Consider the following 19839-nt stretch of genomic DNA (forward strand, 5'->3'; position numbering starts at 1 on the left):
AAAACGTCATCCTCGAATGAATCCTACAATACGCGATCCAAATTTAATCGGGAACCATGAGCTCCAGAGTGAAAAACCAAAAAAAAATGTTAATTTGATACGAGCATTTTTATTTTTGTAAGAAGTTGGAACTTATATCTAAAATTGGAAATTCAAAATAACCAGAGTATTAATTTGAACCAAACTTATAATAACTAAAATATTTTCTTGAATATGAAAATAATCTCGACATTTAGCTTACAGCCTATGTTTGCTTTGAATCCTCAAAAAATGTCAAAATGTCACTGCACTCGAATTGGATCCGCATTAATTTTCGAAGATCCAATCGACAATGTGGTTTGACATTTTTTTGAGAATCCGAACAACATAACTAACAATGCGAAACCGAACAAAGGTAATGTGAAATTGTAAAACTGAACCAGTTGAACTGGTGAGTAATATATAACTACTGCACAGCTCAAATAGCCACCACTTATATCAGAGTTTAATTTGGAAGCATTTAACATGGAGTCTGCAAGTGCTAAAAGATGTATTTGATGGAAATTGGACTAACATAAACATGGATGCACATCTCTTGTAATGTCACACATGCAACAGGCGTCGATGCACATCTCTGGAGTTGGATTTTTTAATATCAGAGCGAATGTAGCTCATTCGGGGAGGGTGGTTGCATCAGGATTGATCCATCGTCATCTCGAGATGGAACTTGCATGTCCTGTTCACGATAGAAAAGGTAAATTTGAGCTCTCGCTAACAGCAATAAAGGTAACAAAGAAACCTTGCTTATAAGAGAAAAACGCAAAAAAACTCTACAGGTTGCAAAACCATAAAGTGAGATATCAATTATTTAGTCTCGCCTCTTCAGGGAATGCTCATTCACAAGGAAAACTTTGTCTTAGAACCGTGATACCGATACTGAAGTGTAAATTAAACGAGGCGAAGCGCTCTACGTGTATTGAGCCTTGCTCCATGCTTAAACGCGCATTTGACGACAGCCTACAAATACTGGATATTTATGGGGCTCTCTATTAACAATATAAGCTTTTAGAGACAATAGTTACAAACCTAAATATGCTATTAGAGCATGTAGAGGTCCGGAATTCAAATCTCCCGCCACCCATTGGCAAGAAGAATTCTAATGTACTTTGCCAAGGAAAAAAGTTGGGATCACACATGATGGGGCATTGCAGACTAAAGTAAAGCAGCGGCGAATTTAGTAAGAATCTCTACACCTCAAATAATTTCAAATCATCACTAAAAGCTTATGTGCACCTAGAAAACTTAGTGGGAGGGGGCAGAGGAGGGTGAGAGTGAAAATTGTGATTATTAAATCTGCAGTACCGATTGTAATAGCTGATTAGGATGTTGATCCGGTGCTGCTGAATATGCCTGGGGCTGGGACATCCGGTAATACGGTTCCTTCAGATCAAGTTTAACAGATGATGTTTGGAGCATATCTCCAACAAGAGCTATACAAATTAATGACATGTTAGATTCTTGAAGAAATATCAGCAATCTTGACTTGACAGGAATTAGAGATAACAAGACACGATGGACATGTCACAAGTAACCATAATAAAGAACTACCTGACAATGTTAGGTAAATGGTATAACTTTGTGCCTTGTGGGCAACTAGGTGAAGCCGACCAGTTATCTCCTGTCCTGGCATGACATAAAGTGGTTGTGGTAAGACACACCGAAGCTGATACCAGTGAGTTGTTGGTGCACCCGGAGCAGTGGTCAGCCACCTTTGCACAGTGCTGCAGAAAGGGGGAAACGATTTAGCAACAAAAGCAAAAAGACCAAGAACCAGCACCAAGGGGATGATAATAACAAAAGTTCACCTTCCATTAAAAAGTACATCAAACCAGCAAGCCAGCCCATGAATTCTAGTGCTAACAGTAGAGAGAAATCTCAACGGGACGTCAATTTCATATAGATCTTCTTCCTGTAATATAGATGCGGGAAATATCATTTCATAGAAATGGTATGTTACAACAACTTTTGATGTTTAATGCCCACAATTTGTGTTAAGTTGTTCAACAAATCCGACAACCCACAATTAAGAGTAATTTCCCTTGAGCTAAATCTTCCCTTAATTAACACCTCCCACTCCAACAAATAAAGGTTACGTTACGTCGTATTTATGTTAATTTTATTTCTTTTCATGATTATCCATCAAATGTCTTTATCTTGAACCCTGAAATTGAATCTCTGTGAAACCTTTACTCAATTTTCACACAAAGACAGAAACTGTATCTATTAACTATAAAGATTCCATTTTCATTAATAACTGCCATGAACAGATAAAGACCTAATATGCAGTGCATTTTAAGTCAGAACTATGCATTTTAAAATTGGGAAACAGTATCTGTATTCTTTCCTACCCGTTCATTTCCTTTACATTTTAACCAAGTGACCCCCGAGTCAGTAGAGTGTTATCTTTGTCAAACATCACCATCCTTTACTGGATAGTGCTTTTCCTGTATTAGAAGGAGGGGGGTGGGGATAGTAGGCCTGCTAAGAATAAATAAAGCAACAACTTCATTTTCACATCATACATAATACAATGTTGATTGATACCTTTACCGTACTGAAGTTTATCACATGGGATATTGCAGGAGCTACCAATAATCTAGAATCAAAAGCATCAACAACTGGCTGCAAAAGGACAAGAAAATACAAAGAAAATGGAAAAAGAGTATGAGTCAGAAGCATGCATACCTCCACCAAAACTTTATCTAATATTCAAGCTTTGTTTAAAAATCACAAAATACACAAAATCTTTGGCTAACAAGTACATATATTACAATTCTTTTTCCTGAATAAAGTACATCTACTCCATCTTGGAAGCCAAATTATTACAATATATGTAACTAGTTTATTGCATTTGAATAACCAATTAATTCGTTCACCATTTCAGTATCTTGGATAGAACAATATAAGTAGCCCCTCCTACCATATCTTCACATTGAACCAAGATAATACTCCTCACTAACTCTTTTTTCTTATGTCTAATGTGGCATATTTATTTGTTAGAAACATCTTAAACATTAAGTTAGATTTGGTAGGAATATTCTCTTATCAGGGTAGTAACCTAGCATAAATAATCAGAAAAGTCCACTCTCGAATAGTTTAAACTTCTTCATGAAGCGGTTTAAACAATTTGACATGGTATTAGGGCATTTGGAGGTCTAGAGTCCGGTATTACATCTACATATTAACATATAATCATTTTCACATGCTTGACAAGAGAAGGGGGGGGGGGGGGAATAGACTAGCAAGGAGCATTTTTTGTAGTTCTAAAAATCCCAAGAAAAACTCTGAAAAGCCATTACAAAATACAGCCCTCATACATGCCAAAAAAACAAACTGGATGAATTTAACACTGGTGAAAGCTTAACTAAATATGGACTTTGCCCCGAGGTCAAGCACCATCATCCAGAGTAGTGGAGACATCGATGATGATGTCACGCACCGCATTGGGGCAGCGTGGATGAAATGGAGGCTTGCCTCTGGAGTCCCGTGTGATAAGAAAGCACCACCTAAACTTAAAGGTAAATTCTATAAAATGGTGGTTAGACCAGCGTTGTTATATGGAGTGGAGTGTTGACCAGTAAAGAACTCTCATATTCAAAAGATGCATGTTGCGGAGATGAGTATGCTGAGATGGATGTGTGGACACACTAGAAATGATAAGATCAGGAATGAGGTTATTCGGGAGAAGGTGGGAGTGGCATCTATGGCAGACAAGATGAGAGAAGCGAGACTGAGATGGTTTGGGCATGTGCAGAGGAGGGGTGTCGACGCCCCAGTTAGGAGGTGCGAGCGGTTGAATTTGGGGGCTATGCGGAGGTGTTGGGGTAGACCGAAAAAGTATTGGAGAGAGGTGATTAGACAAGATATGACGCTACTACATATTACCGAGAAAATGACCTTAGATAGAAAGGAGTGGAGTCGCGGATTAGGGTAGAAGACCAATAGGGATAGAATGGTGTCTTGCCGTGTGTCGGTTTAGAGTGGTCGTAGGTCTAGGCGTGCATTTATAGTTGTGTCGTTATTACCTTTGATTATCGCATTAGTTTGTTATTGTTATTGTTCTTTTCTTGTAAAAAATTGCATTTTTTTATTTTCTATTTTTTATGCTATATATATTGTTTTTCTCTCGAACTTGGAATTGTGACTTTTGAGCGGAGGGTCTTTCGAAAACAGTCTCTCTACCTCCATGAGGTAGTGGTAAAGTCTGCGTACACCCTATCCTACCCTCCCCAGACCCCACTTGTGGGATTTTACTGGGTATGTTGTTGTTGTTGATCATAAATATGTGGATATAATCCAGATGAATGTTTCATGGTTTTCCTCTTTTTTATAAGTGAGACTTGTATCGATAAACTGCTCCAAGATGATGCATAAAAGTGTATATAAGGAGCTTTTGCAAAAACCTGTCCACTAGCTGTTTTAATATGTTAGGTAGCTGAAGAATTCTAATAAGCTATCAATGTCATTATACATTTTGAGGATATTTTCCTTTTAACCCTCAAAACATCTACAGTTTCTCTCCTTCCAAACTGACCAGCAGATACATGTGGAGGGGTATTCTGGAAAGATGGAAGTCAAACAAAAGCAACACTTCTGAAACACAGCCTTATATTCTGAAGATTCCATTGTACAAATTGGATATTTTAAACATACACTGCATATTTAAAAGTACAAGTAGCTAATAAATAAGAGAACTCCACAGCAGGAAAATGAAACATAGAAGAAGCTATAAAAGTGTTGTTCAAGTCAAAGTGAAGTATTCAGGGATAAGACAAGTATGGTCACTAAAGCCGGTCCTAGCAAGAGTTCCTAATATATAGGATATTGACCTGAGAAAAGTATCCTTGGTAAGCAGAACCGTGCAATGGTGTCAAATCAACCCCAAAGTAGTTTTGCTGCTGCCAAAAGGTAGCCTGGATGGCAAGGAATAAGAAAAGTATAAAGACATTGACTTGCAATTGAAAAAAAAAATTAATTTAAACAATGATCACTAAATCATATCATTTTAGAACAGAATAAACTCCGAGATCAAGAAGAAAAGGTAATATGATCCATTGTGTACCTTATTTGCTATTTCCATATACAAATATTCGTCACTAAATGGTGCCATGTGTATTCTACAAGAGTAAAAGGAAAAACGTAAGCTAAAAATGATAATAATATCATATCCAAGATGAAACAAATGAAGAAGAATAATAGAATGGTTGCATGCTAGTTATGTAATGCATGCTCAAGACACTTGATGGAATTCATGCAGAAATATGTAAATGCAACCAATAAAGAAAGGTAGGAAATATAAGTTAGATTCAGCCCAAATACTATTGAGTAATCAGGCAAACATGTGCAAGAGGGGGAAAAAACAAAGAAAAAAAGGGGAATTAGTTATACCAACATTCTCCAACCTCCTAAACTAATCCAAGGAACAAGCTGCACCTTCTTTGTCAAGATGAAGCAGAAAACCATTAACAATGCAACTCACAATTATATCTAACAATAGCATTAATTTCATGTTCTATTTCTAAAATTAACAGCACACCCAATATGTCAGAAAAATAAATTAACGAAGAATATCAGCTTCATATTTTTGGCATGACAGAGACATTTGAAGGATAAAAAACAAGGAAATGACTGAGAAACAAAACCTTAAAAGAAAATTGCAGACATCATCATTGATTTGACAAGGAAAGACTTCTCAATGTGCTTGAGTTAAAAAATAAAATTACCTTCCAACGCCAGGAAACATTTTTCCATTTTGAACAAGAAATCGATCTCTTGCAATCACATAAGACTCCAACATTCTTTCATTAACTAACAGTGTACCTGTAAGGTATAGGCACTGTGTTACTCACTCAGCAGTTTAAGCATGTCTTTTTTTGAATATTCTATTCATGGAATTCTGATTATTCTCGATTAACACATTCTACCCTATTTTGGAAGATTGGAATCCTATTTTCTGCTTGAAACTGAAAAGAGAGCTCAACCAAAAGATGTTGCTGTTTTCTATATCTCTCATATATTTTTCATCTTTGTAGTATAGGTTCTTGAAACATACTCTTAAAAGCAAGATTATCTTATTAGCTTCCCAAATAATTAACGGTGATATAACCTAAAGTTCTAACAAGCTTGCAGTATGACCAAAGTATACAGAATGCACCATCTCAGAAGTTAACATGATCTATCAAATGAATTAAAATGACACTAACTAGACAAGCTTACCCATTGGCTCAGAGATCAAAATATCAGCTTTCTCAGGTAACTCTACATCTTCGACCTTCCCTTTGATTACCTAAACATCCACAGATGAAACATTTACAAAATAACATAAGAAGCACTGCCAAGATACTATATGAATATGTTGGATAGCATTGGAAGAGACACCGAAAAAGGAAAAAGAAAAATCAATTAATCAACGACACCTCAATACCGCACTAAGTGGGGTCAGCTTAAACAAGCAAAAGAACACTTACTGTAATTCTGTCATTCAGTGATGGATTTCCAGCAATAAGTTGTCTTGCATAGTCAGCCATTTCAGAAGCCTCTATGGCATAAACATGCTTTGCACCAGCCTATGAGGGTTTTTGGATGTGAAGAGAGGTATGGAAAAGAAAAGATACAGAGTAGAGATATCAGCATATCTGGATGTGCCATGGTTGATAACACTAATTGAAAATGCATTGATACAAACAGATCACCTGAGCTGCAAATAACGATAAAATGCCACTACCAGCACCAACATCAACCACTACGCGACCAAGAAAATCAGCACGGTTCTCAATTACAGCAGAATAATAGGTTCCTGAAAGTTTTCATATTTGTCAAGTCAAACTCTCCATAATGGGATTCAGCCATTTGATCCTTCAGAAATGCAAAAAGGGAGGAGTTCCATGACATTCTAGGAGCAATAAAAGAGAGCACATCATCTCATGATACACTATGAACCTTTATAAGGAAATATCGAAGTTCAGATACCTGTTCTGACAAAATCCTGCAACATATTCTGCTGATGCAATAGCTGCCCATAGTAGTGAAAGTACATTTTGGCAGAAGATGCCTCGATTTTGTCATCAAATTTGCTTTTCGAAGTTGATACTGCTCCATTTATCAAAGGACATTCTGACAGAAAGAAAAAAACAAGTAACATTTATACAAGTCAACATTATTTATTCTTATGTCAAAAATTCCATTAGTTAAATCACAGATTTCTTTTCTCAGATGTAATTACAATAAGCTTCACTGAGTAGAGCAGGCGACAGTATGCCCTTAATGTGATTGATCTTATGTAATAAATTCATCAAAAAGAGGGAAGTTATGCATAGTGAAACATTTCTATGTTTTGGAGAGGAACCACGTCGCTTTCTTGTTTCTTTCTTATTTGCAGTAAGAGCAGTTCCCTTTTTATTTACACGAGCTAAAGAAAGAAAAATCATTAATTATATACAAAACGAAGAATGTATATGGAGAATCTCAGCTACATTTTTGAACCTTTGACTTTGTATACCTAGTTTAAGCTAGATATAGTCAATTTCTTCTTTTTCATTTTTGAAAGCATAATTGAATATCCAAAACCAGCCTTTTTCTTATAATGAAGTCAAATATCTAAAATGAATTGTCAAAATTCTAATTTTTGCGGGAAATAAAACAAGTGCTTTAGAAAAACAAAAAAATATGAATCAGTACTCCAACGCAACCAATCATAGAAGCTTGATGACAATGACCGATCAAATGTTAATAACACTCGGCCAACTATAAAGTTCCTAATTCCTCAGGACATGTTAGAAAAGTAACTACCTAGTCCATCCAATTCAATAACTACGCTTCCATCTGAAGCCTACTTACATTCTCCTGACAAGTGATACTTTGTATAGCTCACACAGACATTAATATTTATCAATATCGGAAAAAGATTAACAAGCAAAGGATAAACCATAAACAAAGTCCAGAAAAAGTAAAGATTCTTTCCACAACACTTCAAACATTCACAGTTTGGATCTAAGTAAAAAGTGTCACGCAGAGAATGCTATCAAATAACTGTTATTTACTTATTTTACCACACAAAATCATGAGACTAGTATGTCAGTAACCACAATATCTAGACAACTGCAAAGAATCAACGTGAAATTTGAACAAACAAGAGAGTTATTGGAGAGGAGAATGTGGCTACTCCACAAGGTTGTATGGAACTTGACACAAAGCATAACACACATACACCAAAACAGACCTTGAACAACCACTTCCTTCTTCCATTGCTCAAATGCACAATGGAAGGCCCTACTTTCCTCCTCGTTTCTAAATTGAATGGAGATTCCCCTTGAATATGATTTCTGGTTCAAAAGACCAAAGTTAATGCATAACATTAATATTACAACATCAAATTCCACGAACATAAAAGTGATTTACATAAAATAAGTACCTTTAACTTTTTTCCAGGACCAGTTAAGTGATGTACATAACAGTTGTCAAACACACACATTTTTGCATGTAAGCAACTGTCTAATCCTATTGCAACTCGTTATTGTTACTACATTGAACACAAATTTGCAGTATTACATGTTTTCAGCATTATGCAGAGTAGTGCTTGGTCATCTACGTACAAATATATGTGCATGAAAGTCTTTCATGCAAACAGCCTATTCTAATAGATAATCTTTTAACAGTACTGCAATTTTGGTATGTTTTCGTCAGGCCAATCAACTGAAAAGTTGCTCCAGATTAGGTTTTATTTTTTCTTTCTAATTAAAAAAGATGAAGTCGAAGCATTCCAAATAATCTGTTGATTCTGCTGTTGGTATAACATTCACTAGAATAATCAGAATAGACAAAAGGTAACGCAATCATCTCTAGAAATCTTTACAGGAGTCAACAAGATTCTAAATTTATTTGCAGGTAGAAAGCAACTAATAAGTCCAGTATCACATTGTAATACTACCTTATGCACTCTAAACAACTAAACCATACCTCTTTATTGGCTTCAGCAGCTTCGGATACGCACAAAGATTCAGCAGGGCCTAACTTGAATAACTGGATCAAAGAAAGAAGAGTCAAAGCTAACTCCTCAAATACATAACTTACATTCCTAACGAGCATCAGTTTAAAAATATCATTTTTTTTTTCAGTTTTGTTCTTCATTTTCTGCATTTCTTTTACTAAAAATCCACTGGTAATTCTGTTTGGTTACTGGAAAACATGAGAGCAAATGCACAAAACGTGAAACCCGAGAAAAACATTAAACAAATTCATAAGATTATTCATGCATTTGAAACCTACAGTGTTGCACATACTCTCCATAAATGATTTCGCAGCCCAGAAGGATCCTTCAAAAATGCACTACTTTTGAGGGATCGGACACGACCCGTAGACATTTTTGAAGAGTCCCAGTAACATAATTTGAAACAACATGCAACCTTTATGTTAGTAATAAAATGTGGGAACCAAAACACCACCATTAGTATCACTCCATCCTTTCCCACTAAAAATGACAACCCGGTTCACTAATATGCAAAATTCCGGAGAAGGACCAAACTATGAAAGTCTATTGTAGACAGACTTACCATGCATTTCGCAAGAGGCTATTTCAACGACTCGAATCCTTTCCACTCATCCCAAAAAAAACATGATTTGGTAATTCAAATTACTTTTTTAAACTTAAAAAAAATTGAACTTTGTAGTAATTTTATGCAGTTTCTACATAAAACAGTACAATTATCTAACAAAAATTAAATTCTAATAATTACATTTCATTCTACTCTATTTACAAAATTCATAAAAACTAACCTGAGAAATCTTAACATTAAACACAACGGCATTACTTGACTCATTACCCTGACCAAATCGGAGCTCCGGCGAACCGGATTCCAAGATAAACCGAGCAAAAACCGGTTCGGTTTTCGAAAACAATGAAGATGAAGAATTTGTAAGCTCCGATACAGATGAAACCAAAAATTGCTGCTGTTTTTGATACTTCTCCATTAAAATCAACTCTCAAAACAAAAAAAATACCAAAAAATTAACAGAAATTAGGGTTTGTTCGTACGAATCGAAGTGTTAAAGTAAGTGTTACGTTAGGGTTTTGAGTAGAGTGTGAAGGTGTAAAAATGGCGCCGCCGCAATTTTATTTATTTATTGTTGTTATGTTTTTATAGTTGTCTATAGGAATATACTAAGAAATAGAAATAGAAAAAATATAAAGGTTCTTGTAAGGAGAATCTACGAGTTTACCTTATTAGACCACCGTTTCGCTTCAAATTCTCAAATATTTTTATTACGTTATTTTTGAGTAAAATTTCACGATCATGAATTTTTTCAAAAATATTTGACTATTCTAGAAAAAAATTATCTTATATTTATAAGTTTTAAAAATTATTAAAAATACTCATAAATTTGTATTATCATTTTATAATGAACATGTTCTGTTAAAAAAAAATTATAACATAATTGGTAACAATCAACAACGACAAAATAACAATATGGACAAAAGCAATATATTAATCACATTAAAAACAAATTATTCTTTTTTCTCAATCTTGTCACTCAAACTATTCTTTTTCGGATGAGATAGTAATAAACTATTTTTTTACTAATAGATAAATATGTTATTTAAGGGTGTTGGTTGGCCACGTTAATGGAATATGTTGGTAGATAAATATTAGTTGTAATTTATAAATGATGGGCGTTTTTATAAAATATAAAAAATAGGGATTAAGGGGAGCCTTAGAGTAACTAGTAAAGTTGTTGTCATGTGACCAAGAGGTCACGGGAAGGCTGCGTAAAATAGACCCTTGTAGTCCGGGTCTTTTTCCGGATTCTGCGCATAGCGGGAGCTTTAGTGCACCGGGCTGCCCTTTTTTATAAAAATTAGGGATAATTTTTAAAATTTTTAAAGCTTTCCAAGTTTTATTTTTTTCTAGAAAATGAGAACTTGGGATAATTGTCAAAGACAAATTATATGGCCAAACACTAATTTTCATGTTTTTTTCAATTTTTTCTCAAAAACTATTTGGGGTCAAACGACACACTAGAATGATTATCGTGATTATTTCATAATGTATCGTATTATATTGTATTGTATTGTGTTATAATGTGTTGTTTTAATAAATATAATATTTGAATAAATTATGTAATTCTTTATCATGATATAATAATTTGAATAATATACTTATAAAAACAATAAGATATGAGATAGAACTATTATGAAAGAGTTAGATAAGAGATAAAATAAGATTATTAAATAATAAGTAAAGATAAACTAAAAATAAAATATTAAGGTAAGAACGGGGTTACACCAAATTGATCGTTACATATAATCATACTCTTCGTTATTAGCTAACGATAATTTAAATAATACGATACAATAAATTTTAAATAACAATCAAAATAAATATTGTATTTAAACTAACGATACAATACAATATAATTATTTTTAGATTTGAGGGTTATAAATTACTATAAAAATCATTCATATATAAATATAATTTACTTAATAGCATTCATATTTTTTTAGCAAACAACACAAAGCCCACTACTATAAGTAGTATTTACTTACTACATTCATAGTTTTAATAATTAAGAATCTTGACAGAGTTGTCCATTGTTACTTTGTATTTATCTTTAGATATAATGTATTTGCATCTAGATACATTCTATCTAGCGAATGTATCTCGCATGTCTCATTTCTTGCTCTCTTCTCTCCCTCTCTCGTCCCTTTACTTCTCCATATTTATGTTTTATATTTTATATTTTTATGTATCTGTGTATTCAGTATCAAATGTGCATTGATGTATCTGGTGTATTTGTGTATATCAATTTCATCGAGTATATGAGATTTTCTCCGATTAAAGTGATCGGGTCGGGTCAATAGCAACCCGTTTTGATCATTTCAAAACTCAAATTATCATTTCCTTTTAATCTTTCGACCTCCCAATTTTCACCATTTTTAGGGCTCCCAATTCTCTCTGCTAAAAAAGCGAATTACAGCAAATCGCTCTCTCTATAATCAGAATTCTGAACAAAAATGGTAAACTCATTTCTGTATGAATTCTAATTTTTTAGTTTTTATATGTGCGCAGTCCACATTAACTGAATAAATCCAAAAAAAATTAAAAATTTACGTGCTTTTTTGGTATTTTTTCTTTCAGATTTAGGGTTTATATCGACTCCGATTATAATTTGGTTGTGATCTATTGATTCTCTGCTTATGTTTGTTGCTGAAAAGGCGAGAAATTTATTGCATATAATAATAGGACTTAATAAATAAATATTCACGGTGTTGCTGCATTTGTTTCGGTGTGATTTGTTTTAATCATGTAGAAATATTAGCAAAACAATTTTCTTTGATCCGAGGTCTATAAGAAACAACATCTCTACATTCTCAGGGTATGGGTAAGGCGTGGGTATGCTCTAACCTCCCCAGATGCCACTTGTGGGATTACATTGGGTTTGTTGTTGTTGTTACGAAAATTAACAATTTTTAACCTGTAAAGTTCCATTTTTTTTTCATTGGAAGTTGTCTTTTTTTGTTGTCTTTAGCTTAAGGAGGAGTCAAGTTGAAGTAAATTTTCGTTATTGAGTTGAGTGACCACATTTAATTAATATGAAAAGCAATACTTAGAGCACCCAAAGCGGGAGATGGCTACAGGAATTATCTATATTCATATTGTCTTACTTGCAGTCATTGCAATTCTCTTTTAAGACAAACTTCGAGTTGGCCTATGTTTTGTTTCATTTAGCTAAAGGAGGGATGGGGTTAAAGAAAATTTGTGGTTGTTGAGGTGAAAATAAACAATTAGAGCTCCCAAAGTTGGGGCTGGATACATGATTTTTCATATTCATAATGTTCTACTTGCAGTTGTTGCTATTGTCTTTTTAAAACAATTGGAGCTTCGAGTTCGAGGTCCTCTAAATTTGGCATTAATATGACTGATCCCTTCACTGATAGACAAATCTTTAGAAAATCTAGAAGATTTGACTGTATCCTGACCTAATTTAAGTATACCAATGGTGACTAAGCTTAATCTCAACTAGCTGGTATCGCCTACTTATTTTTTCTAGTCGCTCTCTTAGACATTTGATAATGTGCTTGTGAATGTAGTAGAATTTATAATGTGCTGCTGATGTTGCTTTATTAATACAAATTAAAGATTATATCACTTCTGCATAATGTCTGAATTAATAGTATATATTTCTGTTCAATGTGTAATGTGTACCGGGGTGCATTCTGCATCATCTATTTCCTTATGAAGTTGGAAGTATGGGACTTGCATTCATTTTTGGAACTTACATTCATTTTTGGAACTTGCATATGTTGCTGCTTTGTTGTCATGTCTTTTTCGTACCGAGTCTACTTTGTACTTCATTGTCGGGTCTCATTATTTAGCATTTATTTACTTGATGGTTACAATTTGAATAACAATCCCATGCTTTGAATACTTGGAAAAGGATTACCGTAGCAAACTCCTGAGCCACTTTGTTTTGACGTCCATTCAGTTGCCTTGAACAGTTAAACTTAGTGACCATGCAAGTCAAGATAAATATGTTCAATGCTGATTAGGGCATTGAACATCTTAATGAAATGAGTCTATGTGGAGATACAGTTCAGGTCATTTGATTAATTTATCCAAATCCTTCTCCTTTAGCTTTCAATCTGTAGTTTGTTTTATTCAGATGTGTGTTCATCTGTTGCTGAGCTGCTTTAGTGTCACTTTTCTAAACCTAATTATCACAATTTTCTGACAGGATGGGCATGATGGTGATAATACAAAACAAAGCACTGCTGATATGACTGTGTTTGTAAGTTTTCTTGCAAAGACAACTCTAATTTCTTTAATTGATGTTAAGCAAACTAATCTCACTCTCCTGCACTCGTTAACAATCTCTAAAGTTTCTTGTCATCTCACTCTGTTCACCACTGAGTTATTGAAGTGTGATTTCTTGGAAAGTTGGAATCAATACTTCTTCTTTTTTCCAATGGAAAATTACTCGATTGTGTGATCTTTTCCTGAAAAGATAATAATTATGACACGCAACATGGCCCTTTAAAGAACTAGCTCTATTTATAAATACGGCTTTACCGTGATGCTAATACCACGACATTTAGTTCAATTTTCATGCATGACACATCATACATTTGGTTTCGCTATCCCTTTTTTGGTATTTGACAGCTTTCCTAGCACATCATTTACAGAAAATAGAACATGCATCTATGCTAGCTAATTCTTATTGTTGTTTTTCCTTCTCTTCCAGGTCCAGAATCTTCTTCAGCAGATGGTGAGTCCAGTCACTCTGCAACCCCCTGGTTTCTTCACGTGTATCATTATAATTATCTCACTGATATTTTTCTCTTTGCAGCAAACCAGATTCCAGACAATGTCCGAATCAATCATCTCAAAAAATATCCTTTTATTAATTTGATTCTTCCTCTCTGATCTGGTTGTTGCTAACATTAAATGTCGTCTAAAATGCATTTAGTTATATGTAATACATCGTAGAACTCTGAATTTAAGAATGTGTTAACTGCGTTCTTGGTTCTGAGGCTCTTGAGTGGCTCATTGGTTCCAGCTCTGCTGTCTTTCGGCTTTTTAGGCTTGTATGGTTTCTGATAATCCCGTGACATGAATCTAACCTTCTTTAGTCTCTTGGAAATTTCTAAAAGGAGTTTCGTTACTGCCATGAACATTTTTCAGTATCATATGGCAGAAAGCAGGTTCAGTTTACTAGTGGGTAGGTTGCTATTGTATTATCTCTCTTGTTGGTGGACGGTTTTCATATAAAACTGCTCCGAATTCGAATACTTCTTTATATTGTACATGGCATCTATGTCTCTTTTATGACATCAAGCGTGAACAAAATATGTTTAGTCCTTGACAAGGCGGCACTTGATGAGATGGGAAACCGGATTGATGAACTTGAACAGAGCATCAATGATTTGAGAGGTGAAATGGGTCAAGATGGTGCTCCATCGCCTTCGGCATCTTTGAAACCAAAAGAGGAACCGAAGCCAGCAGATGATACTAGTGCATAAGCAAGCCATGGTACTTCAAGTTGGCTTTTGAGCCAATTGGCCATGTTTGTTACAATTGTTTAGATTTGAAAGTCTTGTCCCATTTTGTCTATTATGACATTTGGTTGTAATATGATACATATACTGTGTACATGGATTCTTGGGTTGAAATATTTTGACCTATGCTTTTGGTCATTGTTGAGATTATTAAAATATGCTTTTACAAGTGGATTGGTTTTAGATAATACTATAAAAAGGGGCAGCCCGGTGCACTAAAGCTCCCGCTATGCGCGGGGTCCGGGGAAGGGCCTGACCACAAGGGTCAATCTATACATTTCCCCAAAGAGTTATTTGTTGAGATTTGTGCCTTCCGTATAGGTGCTAAATTTGAATATCTGCATATTTTCCCCCCTCTTTTTCTCTACTTGCTTTTGTACAATCTCCCCTTCTTTGTATCTTCTATTAGATTTTGGGCCAAATTTACCCTTGCCGTTAGCCTTTGGTTGCAAAGGTCACATTCAAAGCACAAGGGCAAATTTGGCCTGAAATGTAGTATATCTAATTTTATCTATAATCTTTTGCATATAAATACAACGTTTTGACAAGAAACTATTGATTTTCGTTGAACCATCAACTCGTAATTGGAGCTGCCACAGGTTCCCCATGGCATTATATTTTTGTGGGTGGATACTGACTCAAGAATGCAGGTACAAGTACTGATTGAAGGACATGCCTTGACTCTATGGTGGATAATGTACATCATCATACTTTATAAGATTCCATCTACTTTTATTATAAGTGATTGACTACTTTAATTGAACTATTTAACATAACAAAACCTATGCTAGGAATTTATAGTGTAGGCTTTGACAAAATTGTCTCCAAATGATGTTTGAGTTAAAATAAGCAGGAAAAATGGTCTTCCGTCCTAATGTATGTGTCACTTTTTTTTTTCCAGTTATCGTTATTATCTGATCCACTATTTTCTACATGACTCCTTTACGACTGTATTTCCTTTTCTCACGTACTGATTGTTGTTATGCTTTATTTGAATTGGGGGTTTGCCGGAATCAACCTCTCTACCTTCAATTGATAGGGCTAAGGCTGCGTACACACGACGCACCACCCTTTTCGAACTTCATTTGTGGGATTACACTAGGTACGTTGTTATTCAAAAAGAAAGGCACCTTATATTTAGTAATAATTTAACTTTGAAATGCTCAATCTACCCTTCATGAAATGAATTACAACCCCACAAATATTTATGCCTTATTTTAGACCACAAATTTTAAAAGTCATTTTTTTCTTTTTAAACTCTGGGCTCAGTCAAATACTATCATATAAATAAAAATAAATGGAGTAGTAAATTGCATGTTATGTATAGGCGGATGTACAAAATAAGATAAGAGTTCGGCTGAACTCAATAGCTTTGGTCTACATCCTATATACATATTAAGTTTCGTTTCATAGTAATTCAAATAACTAGTAAATTTAGTCGTATCTCGAATTCATAATGTTCAAATTTTAAATATGTCTCTATGTATGAACATGAATGCTTTTAGATTATAGATATAGCTCATCTTTATTGTTTAATTATTTTCTCCTTTTGGTATGATAATGTAATTAGATGATTGATTTTATAGCAAGTAAAGTGTGTGGTAGGAGTTTATTATTTAATTACCAATTATAGCTAATTTTGTTTGTTAATACTAAGCGTGCTATGTGTTGTCTTATCTATATATATTTCAATTATTGAAGGATGATTCATTTTTCCATATACTTCAGTTCATATCTTTAATTAAATAAAGCTATATAAAGTATCTTTTGTTACATGTTTATGCATGGAATTTAGATGAATTGAATTTGCATGAGTTGTTTGAAAAGAAACATATTTGGCATATAGTTAGGTGTCAAAATCAATATTTTGTACTTTGATAGTCGAGGCAAATTGAAGATTTAAACTTAATGGATTCGAACTTTCATAATATTGAACTCATTGTACTGCGCTAAAATTATGAATTCGAATCTAAAATTTATTGAAATTTTAGTAATTTACATATACTAAAAATCCCTTTAAACTTTCGGATAGTTCAGATCTGTCCCTCTATGCTTCTTCGATATTAAATAAGTATGAAACTTTTTCCTCGATAGATTTCAAAATCGTGACGTGTATCTAAACCACACATTACCTATATGAATTTGTTTTTCTTAGAAATGACTATTTATGTAGAATTGATCACTTCTATAAATGATAATATTGGACAAGAAAGTGTAATTATTTTTTGAATTATATTCAAATGGGACGTTGAAGTATGATCATTAATTAAAGTCATTTATGCATTTAAAGTGAGTTTTAATATATGATGACATATTCCATAAAAGGGGGATTTAAAGTGAGTTTTAATATATGATGACATATTTTGTAAAGTACATGCATTAATAGTAATTAGGCTGTTACTAAAGCATATTATTCGAATAACAAGATTTTTCTATATTTTAAGGCATCCAATGATTTACTGCATACTACTCACAGGAAAAGTGGAGAATAGAAGCACACAGGCGAATCGAAGATTTAAAATGAGCGTAGTTGTATTATATTCGATACCTATAATGCTAGTGAGAGATAGCAGAACTTGAAGCGAAGGTAGGAATTTCATTAAGGGTGTTCAAGATTTAACGTATATGTATAAGAAATAGGATACTATTTGACATTTATATACAAAATAATTTTTCGATCAAGGGTGTTCAATTGATCATGATTTCTCGGTTGTAGCTCACCCTGCAAAGAAGATCATGCCGAAAGACATAGTTTATGCCCTATGGATAAAATATTCTTGTACTATCACTTGTTGGTCCAGAGGGACGGAGGAGGCTAGGTTAGCTGAAAATCGCTCTAGATCTACTACTTTGTTGAAGTATAGAAGGGTTATGTCCTCTAGAGGTATTGGTAATTTTTTTTTAATTAATTCTTGATCATTTATGAGGGTGATTAAAAAGTAATATTGTGACTTATATACATAGTATGATTTTTCTGATGAAAAACATCAAGCTGACCACCCCTTCCTTGTTACAGCTCAATACTCGCCTTAGATCTGCCTTTTCATTAAAAGTCCTCAAAGATACTTGTAATATTGACTAATTCTTAACCAATTACTAGGGTGATTAAGAAAAAAAATATTTGACTTTATATACATCGTATAATAATCCGAAGAAGAATGTTCAACTGATCATTCTTCGCTAGCTTACCCCTTGCCCAAAATGCCCTCTAGATGTTATTTTAATCTTGATTAATTCTTCACCATTAATTAGGGGTGATAATCCATGGACTTTTAAGAGGCTCCACACACATAAAAGAACTAAAAGCACAAGCATAAAAGCACATATTTTTGTGTTTCTAGCTCAAAGTATGATTAAATAACAAAAAAGAATATGGATTAAGACATGCATGAAAGCAAGTCTATTCTGCTTTCCATTGAGAAGAATTTGATGTTATTTTAAAAGGCATTGATGATATAGCTATTAAGAAAGTGGGATGTTTCTATTTGAAGTTTTTAAATTGTACAAGAATTTCAACATTTGATCAATTGTTTATTTTAATGAACTTGTCATCCTTTCATTGCCAAATGATTAATGACTTTTAACAGTGAAATCTTACATAGTAATTCCAATGATTTTCCCAGTAGAAGTACTATCTTATGCGTTTATTGTATATCCAAGGCATGGAATAAGATTTGACTTAACGAAGGGTTCTCTTTAGTTCTAACTCACATTCACATTTTCCCCTTTTCACTAGGGGCCACCAATTAGCTAAGTTGCTCGATCGGACTGTTCAAAAACGTTGTCGCGCGCAACTGGGAACACATGTGTTTCCCGTGCTTTGATTATCACACTAGTTCATTGTAAGTTATTGTTATTTCTCTGTATGCTACGTTGTTGTTACTACTTCCATTTTAGTATTATCTCTTCTAACTTCTTTGAGATGTTTTACTTGAGCTGAGGGTCTATCGGAAATAAATTCTCCATCTTTATGAGATAGGGGTAAGGTATGCATACAATCTCATTTGTGGAATTACACCGGGTATGTTGTTGAGCAACATAGCAAATGAGTCGAGTGTTCTTAACTATCTTTTTTTCCTTTCTTTCAAAAAGTGGTGTTCGAACCAACTTGCAAGCGCCTCGACTATTGAATTAACTATTAACTATCAACCATCTCCCACCAGCATTGGTGTTGGATAACTCTGGCATTCAAGTCACCCAAGACTTTCACCTACTTCATTGACACTAGGTCATACGCTTGGGCGCCAAGTGATCTTAGATCAAATAATTTTTGACAGCAACTCACTTATCAAGCTCTAAAAGGATCCATAGGCCACATTTTCACGATTTGTATTCGAGAATCAAACAAGCATTCACCCTCACGTTTCACACGAGATTTTTGTTGTCATGGCTCATTTTGGTTAACTTAGGACACGTATCGTCTCCTCTATCGATTCATATCAACAGAATTATACTATGTCTGACAAAGGGTGTCTGCCTTCTGATTGAAAAAAAAATCCTAAGCAGCTGATGCTATTTATCCATTCAGGATATATGATGTATTTACAGTATTGTTTTTTATTTCCAATGTTATAATCTGAAGATTCTTTGCTACAAGTTATCTGAAAGTAGAATTAGATGCATATTGCATTAGATGCCATTTAGTGCTGTGACAAAAGAGAATCACCTTTAATTGAACCCCACAAGCAAGATGCCATAGACTGTTTATCATATATGGAGTAGTAAACAAGAGAGATTTTTAAAAAGGCACT

At 34.1% G+C, this 19839-nt stretch overlaps 2 protein-coding genes across 3 annotated transcripts; one reads left to right on the forward strand and one right to left on the reverse strand.

The window, feature by feature from the left end:
• Positions 1-400: 400 nt before the first annotated feature.
• On the reverse strand, positions 401-10170 carry LOC129883848 (probable histone-arginine methyltransferase 1.3). The gene is made up of 15 exons (XM_055958361.1): positions 9811-10170; positions 8995-9057; positions 8258-8360; positions 7009-7152; positions 6732-6835; positions 6507-6605; positions 6256-6325; positions 5763-5859; positions 5102-5156; positions 4869-4952; positions 2584-2661; positions 1845-1948; positions 1588-1760; positions 1342-1469; positions 401-715 (listed from the first exon to the last, which is right to left on the reverse strand). The coding sequence occupies exons 1-15, from the start codon at positions 10003-10005 to the stop codon at positions 635-637; spliced, it is 1578 nt and encodes a 525-aa protein (XP_055814336.1). The 5' UTR covers positions 10006-10170; the 3' UTR covers positions 401-634.
• A 1680-nt stretch (positions 10171-11850) lies between these two features.
• LOC129883864 (heat shock factor-binding protein-like) lies at positions 11851-15276 on the forward strand. Of its 2 annotated transcripts, XR_008765948.1 has the most exons (6): positions 11851-12049; positions 13768-13821; positions 14275-14298; positions 14380-14422; positions 14907-15115; positions 15151-15276. XR_008765948.1 is itself a non-coding variant. In XM_055958362.1 (5 exons), the coding sequence occupies exons 1-5, from the start codon at positions 12047-12049 to the stop codon at positions 15050-15052; spliced, it is 270 nt and encodes an 89-aa protein (XP_055814337.1). In that variant the 5' UTR covers positions 11851-12046; the 3' UTR covers positions 15053-15276. The 2 variants fall into 2 exon arrangements, 1 of the variants encoding a protein (XP_055814337.1); XM_055958362.1 differs by having other exon boundaries at positions 14907-15276.
• The last annotated feature ends 4563 nt before the right edge of the window (positions 15277-19839 follow it).

This window comes from Solanum dulcamara, chromosome 1 (genome assembly GCF_947179165.1).
Source record: "Solanum dulcamara chromosome 1, daSolDulc1.2, whole genome shotgun sequence".
Lineage (NCBI taxonomy): Eukaryota > Viridiplantae > Streptophyta > Magnoliopsida > Solanales > Solanaceae > Solanum > Solanum dulcamara.

What these genes read in the sequence shown, in the direction of transcription:
- LOC129883848 (XM_055958361.1), bottom strand. Translation starts at nt 10,005, where the DNA reads ATGGAGAAGTATCAAAAACAGCAGCAATTTTTGGTTTCATCTGTATCG. An exon ending in TATCGTTATTTGCAGCTCAG is followed by an intron (nt 6,606 to 6,731) that starts GTGATCTGTTTG and finishes AAACCCTCATAG; the next exon opens with GCTGGTGCAAAGCATGTTTA. An exon ending in GATGTACTTTTTAATGGAAG is followed by an intron (nt 1,761 to 1,844) that starts GTGAACTTTTGT and finishes CCCTTTCTGCAG; the next exon opens with CACTGTGCAAAGGTGGCTGA.
- LOC129883864 (XM_055958362.1), top strand. An exon ending in AGAATCTTCTTCAGCAGATG is followed by an intron (nt 14,299 to 14,379) that starts GTGAGTCCAGTC and finishes TTCTCTTTGCAG; the next exon opens with CAAACCAGATTCCAGACAAT. An exon ending in CGAATCAATCATCTCAAAAA is followed by an intron (nt 14,423 to 14,906) that starts ATATCCTTTTAT and finishes ACAAGGCGGCAC; the next exon opens with TTGATGAGATGGGAAACCGG.